Below are 14,350 nucleotides of genomic sequence, written 5' to 3' on the forward strand. Positions count from 1 at the left end.
TTCAAAACAGCCTCGGAAAGCATCCAATAACCTGTGGAACAGAGCAATAAAAACGACAATACCAATCACATTCGATATATATTTCAAGTGCGGTGAACGTCCATATGGTAAATTGTTCGAAATGTTGCAAAAGTCATATTTGCGCAAAGGTTTAAAGACTTCATTGGAAATATTTGAAAGATTTTGGCGTCCAGATATCAGTAAAACATATTTGATGACATGCTGATAAAAGTGAACAAACTTCTGTTGTCAATCACCATATTCAAGAAAGGATGTGGATCTTTATACAAGCGAAATATGTTTGGTCTCATGGAGTGAATGCATCTTCATAGGAGAAAAACACATCATTCGAATATAAAGTTTATTGTTATCGAGGCAACCTAGAACCTTCGGTTATTATGCGGACACTATTTTCATGATTGATTTCACCATTTTTAGCGATCTTTGGTGATTTCAAATTAATGTATTTAATGCATTATAAGAGTTGTGATGGACGAGCAAACTGACACGTCTCACCTGTTACCAAACTGAGAGACACAAAGTGCTGCAAGATCAATCTAATAACATATTGTTTTTCTTTTGAAGTTCAAAGCAATTTGAAATTGTAAACGATGCATTTGCTGAATGGAACAAAATATCTACCTTAAATGCAGGCTATATTTATTAATATTTAATTACGTTTTGATGAAGTCCTTATCAATTTCTTTTGTATTTATTTTAAAAAATGTGATCTATTGATTGAGAACACTCTTTCACTTGCTTTAGTTTGTACTGTACATGTGTCTGCTAGAATACCGGACAATAAATTGTGTACATATTTGAAAAAGAAATGATCTCTGTATAATGATGCAGCTATTCGAGCGTTGTTCACATATATGTGTACTTATTAACCTCTAATGCTGGTGATATACATTCCACGCTGTTTAACTGTTCACATTAACATTACCGAGGCTACACTTTTCCAAACATTCTTCTTTTATAAAATAATTCTTGTTCCTCCAGTTTTCGAAGTGACATAATAACTTTACTTTGAACACAGCTTCACGAGGAGACTACTGCGATGAATCGATTTGTCAGGTGGGTACAATTGATAGGAAATCTTGTTGAATAATATCAGGGAAGACGAAAATGAACGAAGGTTTTATATTTATTTCTGAAACGGACGAAAGCGAAGTTAGCTACATTTAAATCGCCGGACTCCATTTGTGAAAAACATTCATATGAAATCTCGAATATATATGGTGGTAGATTTTTAATCAGTAAATAAGCATGTGGTTAATAAATAGCATCGAAATACGCATAATTTAGTTAGGGAATGTCTACTTGTTTATCCTATACTTGGACTTAAGATTTGTCTCTAAAACGTTTTAAAAACACCAGATAATAAGCATTCTTTAAGAATAAAGTTTTCCATGCGGATAATGCTAGATTATAACTCTGTATATGGCAGAAGCATTTAAGAGAGGACACCGACAATAATCTGAATGATAATAACTTAATATACATCCATAAAATTCATTTAAGAATCCATATAACAAGAATCTAACCTTTTGATATGCACTACCATCGTATAATTTTGTTACGATAGCGTCAGTGATTTCACCATTATCCTACCTGCCAGGTCCTATGTGTTTCGATACCATCAAACGGTTTTCTCTTTGCTGAAACTACATTATGATCTGTTAGCAGAAATGTTGCCCCAGAAAATAATAGCTCATCCTAAGTTTCATAACGGAGATAAATTCTAGAGGTGATTACAAAAGAAACAATGTTTCCCTGAATCTCGAGTCATTACAAGTATGTATCTGTCCTTATATCATATTTGCACAAACTTTGAAACCAAATACCGTCTTCGCCTCCAGAAACTGGCGTCTCATTCTCATGTAGATCGGAACGAAATAATCTGGGCCTCAAGTGTTTCATATTGTACTTCGTGTTTTTAGACCAAGCTAGCTATAAGAACTGATTATTGCAAAATGCTAATACACGTGCCTTATCAATGCTGTCTGTAGGTATGTGAATATCTTTGTCAAACAATGTATATATGATATGCACGACTAGTAATTAGTATGTTATATTTCATGTAAAAATACATAATTTGCTGGATATTTTGAAATGGGTATTATTATTCGTAATAGCTAATCTCTTTTAAATTCAGTATCTTTGTGATGAGTACATTATTATAAATATCAATATGATGTTGATAGACAAAGAACGGTTCATGAAGCCCGAACAGTAAATATAAAGTTAGGAATAGCTATGCTACGTTGATGAAAAGAGCATGATATTCTTTAGTATCGTTTTAAGAACATATTGTATACTCATCCAAAGATAAAGGACTTTAAATAAGCGTTCATTGTTAGTTTTTACGAGCTTTAGAATGACCATAACAATATGACTTCGTTTATCAAAAGACGAAGAAAGGATATTATTTAGCCAATTAAATGTAAACTTCTACAAAGGTGGTGTGTATGTATGCATGCATGCATGCATATATGCATGTATGTATGTATGTATGTATGTATGTATGTATGTATGTATGTTCTGTACCAAGCATTGTTTCATTCGTAATAAGATCTTTAATAAGATCTTTGACACGGGAGAATTGCCTGAGGATGCATCAAAATGTGTAATAAGTCCAATATTTAGGGATGGAAATATGAATGGCCACAAATAATTACAAAGTTATTTCTCTATTTTATCCAATGTGCAAACATATTTTGAACAAGTGTCTGCATAGATGCGCATAAAGCAATCATTTAACAGTTCCGGCTGACTATAGAAACTACTACAATAATTGTAATAACATATTCAGTTTGCATACATCTGTTGAGAAGTATATATGTAAATTTGGTGGTAGATTTTACTCATTTTTTTGTGATCACTCTAAAGTATCCGATCGTGTGCGAGATAATAAACGAGGGCATTCTCTTATAAAGAAAGGCAATGTTGGAAATATTTAACAAGTTCTAAAAATATATATTCTTGTTTGAAAAACTGTATACGAGAAACTATTGGACAAACAACACATTTTAATTACAGTATGGGAACATGATAAGGATGTGTTCGAAGCCTATTTTCTTTTTTTTATTATTGAATATGCATTTCAAAAGATAAGAACTAAAAGTGATTTTCATTCTTGAGAATATACCAGAGATCTAGTTCATATTAGCTGCAGTTGATATAGCTAATTATGCTGAAACGGTACCGTTACTACAACAGATTAATGGCATATATAGATGTTGCTTTAAAACAGGACACTTAATCTAGTAGAAACAAAAATAATTGTATTTTAAAACGTTGCCTTTTTGGAAAATTATGAGTGCTGGTATTATTGCTAGAAAATCTATTGTAACGGTGCTATTTTATAAGTATATCAGTTGATTTTCATATAAATGTTTGGCTGGACTAAGAGTAAAATATGTTAACATCCAACGCTTTGACAGCAGTATCTAGAATTATTAGGTATTAAAATCTATTTGGAAGGACATATTTACAATATTTTATGATGTGGCGAAAACATAATTGTGCTACGGTTCAGAAATACTGGTTATTAATATTCATTAGAAATAGAAGCAATTCAGCAAAACATTTTATAAAAGATCTATTAACGTACCAAATGATGTGACGTCAGTCTCGGTCAATGTGAGTGATACCGTTTATTATAACCTACATATTCAGCTGTATAAGGTTTCTGGACTAAAATTATACATGCATCTACAAAAGCACACACACACACACACACACACACACACACACACATATATATATATATATATATATATATATATATATATATATATATATATATATATATATATATATGGAGTCGTCATCGCATCCTTTAGGGTATTATTATCCAGGAACAACTGTTTGTTTTGCCTCTCAAGAAACACGGCAAGTAAGGCTTTTTAATGTCTGATTGCGGTCATCTTGCAGTACAATAAGGATACTTCTTGGTGAATGTCAATAGCAGCAATATTACTAGATTATTACTAAAACACACAGAAAACCACATTCTGTCGCCCACCCCTCATTTTATTTTCATTCTCAATAGTACAGTATGTTTTTGAAATATATAATAGATGCAACTTTTTGTTTCACCCACTGGAAAATATCTCTACATTTAAACTGAAACTGTATAGAATCTTTACTTTAATTGATAAAATTGTAATTTCATCGTTTATCATTCCATATTTCAACTAGATATTTTTACATAGGTAAAAGACCTGAAAAAAACATGAATGTTCAAACCCGCACACACACATACACATATAAGCACACAATCCCCTAAAATATAAATAAAACCTATAGTAGTGTAATGATTACTGCAAGGGTGATGAAAATCCAAATATGAAGGATCATAATCGTACCCTGCATTGGACTGGTGGATAAAAACATTTGCAGACTACTATAAACACAAGGTGAGCATTAGTTATACAAACCACATTCCACTTTAAGCAAATACATAAATGCATACCCTTACAAATGTCAATAATAGAAAATTGTTCATGGATGCTTCTCCAAATATTAATGGCTCATACGCACCATATTTCTCTGGTAGTAGTAAGGAGGAAACAAATCAATATACAGTTGGTTAGTTAGAAGTAGGAGTATGTCCGTGCATGTATATATTATTTTGTGTTATAATAATATCAATATAATGATGACAATCCTTATAATAATAAAAGGAACTTTATTAATTGGTTAATATTCTTATCATCAGCATCAACACCATCTTCATTTATATTTGAAAGTAAAACTGTTTTGTTCATAAATAGTAGTTGTAAACACAAACATACAGTGACGTACATTGTATAAATATTATAGGTATCTACTAGTCGTTGCAGTAAAACTTTAATATTCGAATCATAAAACCAGAAAGCATTTTATGGAAATAAAATACTACCCAGCTATTAAGGTAGACCTCTCACGTGTTCTATCCTTACAACCTCTCTATGAGAATTTTAGTCGTTTCGACGTTAAACTCAGTATCCACGTCCATGTTAGTAATGTCAATATCTTCAGTGATCAACATTACTGACTTATCTTTACGTTTCATTCTAAGCACTGACCACAAGACAACAAACAATACCAATGCCCCGAAAATTGAGCACAGAGCAATAATGATAACAGTAACTTTAGAGATGGACTTATCTGTGGCCCCATTTTGTCTTTGTCCATCTCCTTTGCTGTGTGAATCATTTGTGATTTCCAAAGGTTTAAAGGACACTTGGGGACTTGTCCATTTAGTGAATCTGTGCTGGTCTTCTGTTGCTGTGGGTTGAATAATTTTTCTTGAAACAATAGAAGCCATGACACCAGAAATAGTAGTTTTTATACTATCGCTCGCGTATATGGTTTTGTTTCTGTGTTCTTTTGTTATAGTCGTTAAAAATGAGACCCTTGCAGTGGTTGTTCTTGGAGTAAAGTTAGCTTTTATTTTATCTATCAGGGTAAGTAAGGGTTTAGGAGTAATATTTATTGATGTCGTTGTCGGAAAATGAGTTAATGTAAGGGTGCTTGCCGGAATAATAGTAGTTGTTGGTACTGTTGTAGAAAAGGTTGTGGTTGTAAGTGTAGCTGCCTGAGTAGCGGTGGTTCTCGATTTGGATATCAGGGCCTTGGCGGTTTTAACTGTTGGCAATAAAGTTGAATTGATTGTGGATGTAGTTTCTAGATTAGTTGTTGTTGTGGTTGGGATAATTGGAGTAATGGTCGTCTGTGTTTCGAAAACAGGTGAAAGTTTTGTCAGAGCAGTTGTGTTTACAGCTCTTGCAGTCGGGGAAGTGATTGCTCTTGTCAGAGGATTAGTCTTTCTTGATATGATTGATGCAGTAGGTGTGGGTTTAAGCATTGCTGTCGCAGCAAATATCGTTGTGGTTATATTTTCGGGAGTTTTCGAAGCTTTTGTGGTAGGATTCCTGATAATTATTCGTGTACTCTTCGTTGTCGTGGGGGATTTAAGTAATGTTGTCGAAGTAGAAGCATTTGTTGATGAACTTGCTGGTGTATTCGAATTTGTTTTTGTGATGGGAGAAGTGATTGTCGCGCGCGTGGTAGTTGCGGTTTTAAGCATTGTTGTCGACGTAGAAGTAGTTGTTGATGTACTAGCTGGGCTTTTCATTGTTTTGGTGGCCTTCGTGGTCGAAGAAGTGACAGTCGTGCGTGTGATTTTCAAGGTAGTTGGAGTTTTAAGCATTGTTGTCAAAGTAGTTGTGGATGTGTTTGCTGAAGTTTTCGACGAAGGCTTGGTAGTCAGAGAAGTGGAAGTTATGTATGTGGCATTCAGAGTTGTTGGGAATTTAATCACTGTGGATATGACTGCTGGAGTTTTCGAAGTTGATTTTGCGGTCAGAGAGGTGACAGTCGTTCGTGTGGGTTGGAGAGTAAATATTGTTTTTGAAGTAAAATTTCTGGATGTGATTGTTGGAGTGTCCGAAGTGGCTTTTGTGTTTTTTATAGTAGTTGGGGTTTTAAATAATGTTTTCAAAGTAGAAGTGGTTGCAAATATGCTTCCTAGAGATTTCGAAGTTGATTTTGTGGTAACATAAATCACAGTAGGTCGTGGGGTTCTTAAAGTATTAGGGATTTTAAACATAGTTGTCGAAGTAGAAGTAGTTGTGGATATGATTGCTATAATTTTCGTTGTTATTTTTGTCGTGGGAATAATGGTCGTTGTTTGTGTGGCTTTGGGAGACATGGAAGTTTTAACAAATGTTGTCGAAGTAGAAATTGATGTATTTGGCAACGTTTTCAAATTTGTTCCTGTGGTCGGAGAATTGACATTCGTGCGTGTTGGGTTTCGCGTACTGGAGGTTATAAACATTGAACTCGAGGCAGGAGTACTTGTGGACATGATTGCTAGTGTTTTCGAAATAGTTTTTACAGACTGATGAGCATCACTAGTGCGTGTTGTTTTTATAGTAGTGGGGGGTTTAAATATTGTTTTCAAATTCGAAGAAAATGTTGTTGTGCTTGCTGCAATTTTCGAAGTTGTTTTTGTGGTCGGAGAAGTGACAGACGTGCGTGTGGTTTTTAAAATAATTGGGGTTTTAAATATTGTTTTCAAAGTCAAAGCAGTTGTGGATGTGCTTGCTGGAATCTTCGAAATTATTTTTGTCGTCGAAGAAGGGACAGTTTTGCGTGTGGTTGTCGAACCAGTGCGGGTTTTAAGCATTATGTTCGACGTAGTTGTGGATGTGATTGCTGAAGTTTTCAAAGTTGTTTTTGTGGTCGGAAAAGTGGCGGTCAAGCGTGTGGTTCTTATAGGAGTGGGGGTTTTAAGTATTGTTTTCAAAGTGGAAGTATTTGTGGATGTGCTGGCTGAATGTTTTGACGTTGATTTTATGGTCGGAGATGTGGCATTCGTGCGTGTGGTTTTCGGACTAGTGCGGGTTTGAAGTATTATTTTCGATCTAGTTGTGGATGTGATAGCTGGACTTTTCGAAGTAGGTTGTATGGTCGGAGAATTGACAGTCGTGCTTGTAATTTTAGGACTAGTGCGGGTGTTAAGCATTATTTTCGAAGTAGAAGTAGTTGTGGATGTAATTGCTGGAGTTGTTGTGGTCGGAGAAGTGACACTCATGCGTGTGGTCTTCGGACTAGTGCGGGTTATACGTATTAGTTTCGACGTAGTTGTGTATGTGACAGTCGGTGTTTTCGAAGTAGGTTTTGAGGTAGGAGAAATGACAGTTGTATGCGTGGTTATCAGAGTAGTTGTGGTTGTAGGAAATTTGTTTGACGTAGACGTAGCTGTGGATGTGCTTCCTGCAGTTTTCAAAGTTTTTTTTGTGGTCGGAGAAGTGACAGACCTGCGTGTGGTTTTTACAATAATTGGGGTTTTAAATATTGTTTTCAAAGTCAAAGTAGTTGTGGATTCGCTTGATGGAATCTTCGAGGCTATTTTTGTCGTCGAAGAAGGGACAGTTTTGCGTGTGGTTGTCGGACTAGTGCGGGTTCTAAGCATTATGTTCGACGTAGTTGTGGATGTGATTGCTGAAGTTTTCAAAGTTATTTTTGTGGTCGGAAAAGTGGCAGTCAAGCGTGTGGTTCTTATAGGAGTGGGGTTTTTAAATATTGTTTTCAAAGTGGAAGTATTTGTGGATGTCCTAGTTGAATGTTTCGACGTTGATTTTATGGTCGGATATGTGGCAGTCGTGCGTTGGGTTTTCGGACTAGTGCGGGTTTGAAGTATTATTTTCGAAGTAGCTGTGGATGTGATTGCTGGACTTTTCGAAGTAGTTTGTATGGTCGGAGAATATACAGTCTTGCTTGTAATTTTAGGACTAGTGCGGGTTTTAAGTATTATTTTCGAAGTAGAAGTAGTTGTGGATGTAATTGCTGGAGTTTTCGAAGTAGTTGTTGTGGTCGGAGACGTGACACTCATGCGTGTGGTTTTCGGATTAGTTCGGGTTTTAAGTATTATTTCCGACGCAGTTGTGGATGTGATAGTCGGTGTTTTCGAAGTGTGTTTTGAGGTAGGAGAAGTGACAGTTTTTTGCGTGGTTGTCAGAGTAGCTGTGGTTGTAGGAAATTTGTTTGGCGTAGAAGTAGCTGTGGATGTGCTTCCTGCAGTTTTCGAAGTTGATTTCGTGGTCGGAAAAGAGACAGTCTTGCGTGTGTTTTCTATAGTAGTGTGGGTATTAAGTATTAGTTTTGTAGTGGAAGTAGTTGAAGATCTGGGTGGTGATTTTGTGCTCGTAGAAGACAAAGGCGCAGAATTTTCTGAAAAGAAATTAAAACAGCAGTATTAAATTTATCCTTCATATGATACATAAATCTTTAAATTTAAATATTCACATGTAAGTAATAATTGATTATCGGTCAAATATTTGATCAGTACAACATAAAATGTTACACTAGCGTTTTCTAAAGACATCATTTTGATTTAATTTTTTTTTTCAATTCTAAGGAGGAAAAAGTGCATTATTCTGTTCTAGGATGTGACTCAAAATTATACTTTAAGAAGAAATAAAACACTAGCTGCTAACATCTGTATTACTTTTTTTAGTATGTCCTAAATAGATAAACAGATCATTTCACTTGTTGACAAATACATATCATTTCTGTACAATCTTAAACTAATAATGTATATGTACATTTTTTTTGGTAAACGTTCGTTTAAGGCTCGTCTTTTAGATTTTAACACAGCCGTTAATTACATAGAGACATCGCAGAACAGACTTAAAATTGTCCTTCCTTCCTGTAAATATCATACAAGCACCGCTTCATATTAATATGACGGAAGAGGCTGGCGTGTCACTTAAAGCTTTATAGACTTTTGAGCAATAGATATTGTTTTATCCAAGTCCTTACTTTAACTGAATTCGTATTGATGGCGAAGGCAAGAGGCAGTAGATTCATTTCCAGTGTAACAGGAGAACTGTTTAAGGCATACAGCTAATTTGTCAGTTTAATATGTAAATTATTTAAAGCATAATGTGACCTAATAGACAGTTCATATTCTAGACATGACCATGTTTCCTTATGTGGACAATGTAAGTAGTAAATGTCTGTTAAATCAATTCTCGGGGTTCAAGTATTGGAAAGGCTGATAATCATTTCTATATGGAATATTAATATGCAGAGACATACTGTAAATGGCATATACGAAGTCCAAAGACTTCCTCTGACAAAAACGATTTCCTCAGATTATTAAATATATTGCCTTATGTGAAACTACTCACTCTATATCATCTAATATTGACAGTCTGTTCTGATGATGCATATCTTCGTATCAGTAAAAAGGGTGAGTTCATTTTGACGAGATATATCTACTCAATGTACGATCACAAAATTTCAGTTAGGTACAAGGTAGAACTGGGAACCTGGAGTAATTCCTGATATCGTTAAACGTCAAGCAATAAGGCTGTTGCCTGTTATAAATTGATGTGTGACAAAACCCACATAAACCCCTCTCATTAAAAGATTTTATATGATCCTAAAGGAAGGTATGGACTAGTCGAGAATAGATATTGTCTTCATTCAGCTATATCTCCAGAAATTTTTCACTTGAAAGCGAAGAATACACTCGCTAAATAACAATAATAAAATTCTTGTAATTCTTAAGTTGTATCATCGCGTCCAAAATATGCATTTCAATTTGTAAATGAATATTCCACTCCTAGGAGCACTATCACATATAAAGATTAATTCTGAAGCATTAATTCATGAATTGTTAATGAAATGACTTACCTATCTCAATAGTGACGTCGTCGATACCAACAACGAAATCGCTCGCATATGGTTTCTTGCCCACAAATGCTATCTGTGGAATATATATATATATATAACCATCATTCAACCATTCAATTACACACTCTATCATCTATTAGTCCATTTGTTGCTACCTCACTCTAAATGTTCTTGCACACTTGTATTTGGGAAACAAAAGAATGATATTTTTTCAACCAGCGATCGTTCGTTTTAATATTCGACTGTACAAAGAACGAAATGATTTCTCCATCAAGTAATCACTCGTTGATATATGAGTTCAATATACAATGAAAGGAGCTGAAAAAAGCTCAGTTGAGAACGACAAATATTTCTTCTCCCATTTCAAAATTGAATACTGGCATTTAATACATCAGTTAGTCACACTTATCTTTCACATCAAAAACAATACGAGATTGTATTTTCCGCTCATATGTCTAACTCTGTTCTCAAGCCCAATAAAACAATGGATAATGCGGTTTTTAAAACATAAACTTTTGCAAAACATGAACCTTTCCGTTTGATATGTTTGTTTTATATGATTATTGTTTTCGCGTATGAGACGGGATTTATTTCAAGTACGTTGTAGAAGCTCGGACGTAAAGTGAATCTAGTGTAGGGTTAGAATATCGCCTATAAAAGGTACTTTTCCTTGTTTCTGAATTACACTTAAAAAATTAATTTCTTTGATCATAAAAATTACTTTGAAATGTCTTAAAAAGAATTATTTTGAAATGAGAAAAATATTTATTTTTAGTGATTAGAGTCACGTTTAAAGGAAGAAAAAAGACATTGCCATTCGTTGCAAGAAAATCATTTAATTACTACATATTCAATTTATTTATTTTTTCAAAGGAACGATTAAAATGAGAAAAACAATATTTGTGTGTACTTTAAACTCTACGCTATCATTTCCTTATTTAATTGACGGGTTTTGCATAGGTCATAGAAAGAAAAAATGGGTTTAACATGTTAAAGAAAACATTTGAAAACGTCAAGTGAAGAATCCCGGTTAACGTCTTGGAAAATATGCTCCAGCGTTAAGTTACACCATACCATTATTAACCTTGTACGCTTTTAAAATACAGACGTTTTAAATCTTCACATAAAAAGGGTTTAGAAAATAATCATAGCAAGACAAAATACTTGAGGAAATAGGCCTCAGCGTAAAATTCAAAAATCACTGCAATTCATGATAAAGCCATGCAGATGTGGCTTCAAATTAGCAGCAGTAAATACAGCCGAAGACTTAGATAGGGGATTGTGCCCCCAATATTGATTTGCTTTAAAATATGAACCTGCTTTAAATCTGATATTCTTTAACAAAAGTTTGCCTCTATACACAAAGTATGTTGAAAAAAGTTAAATCCTAAATGTTCCCTTATCATTTTTTTGGGACACTAAAATTTGGCTAATTTAGCAGGCCTCCAAAATGGTAATAATTGGAAATGTCTTCCATAAGATTCATTGCAATATTTTATTCAAACAATCTTGAAATTCATTATCACTTGGGGAAGCCGTGGTGTTTTAGTGGTTAATGTGCTGGGCTTGTTATCAGAAGGGAGCAGGTTCGACTCCTACCCAGACTAGGCCGCGTAGGACGCTGTACTACGTCCCAGGGCAAGACATTTTACTCCAAATAGTACATCCACATATGATTTCAACTGTTTAAATGCCGTTAAACACCTCTCAATCATCAATAAAACATATGATAACACTTCATTAAAAAAAAAATTAAATAAATCAAGTAGGCCAACGTGACTCGTATCATTAATAAATATCAAGTCAACTGATTAGTATACACTGTATTCATAAAGAAAGATTATGTTGCGCAGAATGTTTACAACCCGACCATATACTGATAGGTTTACTCAGTACAATCTATATGACCTCAAACTATCTAAGCTGGACAAAGTGACACGTAAAGCGCTCATGTGATACAGTGCATGGGAACAGTGGTGGCTCTGTGGTTAGCATGCCGCATTCCCAACCGAAAGGGTGCAGTTTTGAATCTACCATGGACCAGCCTGTGTCAGCTGCCGTGGTGTGTCTTTGGGAAGGCACGTTACTCCAATGGCCTCGGCAGTAATTAACATACTTGTAATGGTGTGCCCTAAAGCACCAAACCAAGTTTCTTCAGTGTATAATTTTATCGCTGCATAAAAAAAGAAACCAAAGCGTGGTATGTTAGGATTCATCTGCAAATCTTATTATTTCTAGATTCCATAGGTCTCAATCGAGTGTGATCTGCTGATTTGAAAGATCATGAATGGAAAAATTACGCTTTTATTATACACTTTAGAGGAAACGTTATTTATTGAAACTAGATGTACACAGAGTACAAGAACTTGTACAGTGTAACATGTAATAAAAGATAATGAATACAAATGTGTTGTCCCGTTTCAAAGTATACAACATACATATACATACTTGCACCGGTTTGCTTACTGAATGTAATCTGTGTCACCAACGTATGAAGGTGTATGCATATGAAGCCAAGGCCATTGGAGTAAAATGTCTTGCTCAGAGACACTATGGAGCCCCGCCTGGCCTGTTCTACGCATGATTCAACCTCGATTACTTCTGATTGCGAGTCTGACAGATAACTCGAAGTCGAGAATTTTGTGATTATTGTCACTGGTAATAATTCGAATTCTCCTGCGTTTTGAAAACTTGGAACCAGTGGTTAAAAGCGATGTTGCAAAGTCATGAAATTTTAGCCTGGAATTATGAGGGGTTATTTTTAACTGGATGCTACGCGAAACCCATTGACGAATTTACTATCTGAACGTGACGACATGACATTGTGAGTAAGCTCTCAAATGCAAATGAAAACAAAGTTCGATATATTTTTAAACAGCAAATATACATAAATCAATAAATATTTTAATGTTACTGTCTCCTAATTATACTTATACAATATTTAACCTAATACTAAAATTCACTCGAAACGGCAAAGGAAAATGAAGATGATTAGGTACCTATATAATATCATACAGAGAGTTCAAAGACTCATTTCCACTAAAAGCAATGAACGATTTGATCTTTCATTAAACCTCATATTATATAAGAATATCGTGGAAGACGGGAGAAAACAGCAAGCTTTTAAATGGCTTAGTACAATACAACTGTCCTAGATATGGCTGGACCAATGTAATCCATGTGCACGATTTGGTGTAACATTTTCAGTTGTTGTATATAGTTGTGCTTATCGACAATTTAAATTGTGCAGACGGGTGACATTGCTTTAAAAGAATTGTGCACGATATTAACATTTTTTTGACAACTGATTTCGTTAAAACATTCATCCTTTTAGTATATTCAACTTTCGTAGTTTTAGAATCATGAAATTGGGACCTAACAAAAGATTTTAGATTCTTGTCTAAACATAATTCTGATCATTATAGATCACACATATACCTGCACTGGTGTATTGCGGCCGCTGTTGTATGGAATAACAGACTTGTTCCAGCTTTGGATCGTGCTACTGTTGCTTAAAATTTCGCTGTCATTGGCTGCCACATATATTTTAGATGTAGCTGTTGCAAGGTAATACCAGAACGTAAGGCAAAAATTGTTGTAGTTTATGATTGGTGTAAGTAGCAAATCTTTACCAAAGAAGCTTCCTGGATCAAATAGAAAGTAACCACCCGAGCCATCTGAAAAATAGCAGTAACGCATTTTGCATACTTAACCGTTTTAGCTGAACTTACTAGAACCATTTTATCTTCATAGTTTTTCCTACACCACCAGTATGTTATTGTATGATTCATGTAATATAAGTTTCGACCCATTGTAGGAAGAATGAGGTAAATAATGATTCATCGTTGATCATAAAGTTAGCTAAAAATAATCTCGCCAAACTTTAAGTAACTTTCCATTAACAGCTAGATACAACGCTTCAAAACTGCTTGAATTACAAACCTAATATGTTTCAATTTAAACAAAGAACGAATAATTAATCCATTTTTCCTTCTTATGAATATTATTTTACAAATAGTATCTATTCCAAGGTATATATCCCATGAAATGACCATTTTCGGACTATTTATGAAGTTAAAATATCTATGAAATACAATATAATATATATGGATAACTCAATACAGACATTTAAATTTACGTTCTATTGGTAGTC

At 34.5% G+C, this 14,350-nt stretch overlaps 1 protein-coding gene across 1 annotated transcript in view; it reads right to left on the bottom strand.

Moving 5' to 3' along the window:
* LOC149801926 (uncharacterized) overlaps positions 1–13,896 on the bottom strand; it is a 74,831-nt gene extending 60,935 nt beyond the window's left edge. The window contains exons 1-3 of the mRNA XM_089956870.1: positions 13,830–13,896; positions 8,233–8,727; positions 6,560–6,864 (exon numbers count right to left, since the gene is read on the bottom strand). Of these exons, the coding sequence (XP_089812996.1) occupies positions 6,560–6,864; positions 8,233–8,727; positions 13,830–13,896 (867 nt within the window). The remainder of the gene's footprint in view (positions 1–6,559; positions 6,865–8,232; positions 8,728–13,829) is intronic.
* Positions 13,897–14,350: the final 454 nt, after the last annotated feature.

The sequence above is a fragment of the Sinohyriopsis cumingii genome, chromosome 4 (assembly GCF_028554795.1).
Source record: "Sinohyriopsis cumingii isolate HCF-2022 chromosome 4, ASM2855479v2, whole genome shotgun sequence".
In the NCBI taxonomy this organism is placed as follows: Eukaryota; Metazoa; Mollusca; class Bivalvia; order Unionida; family Unionidae; genus Sinohyriopsis; species Sinohyriopsis cumingii.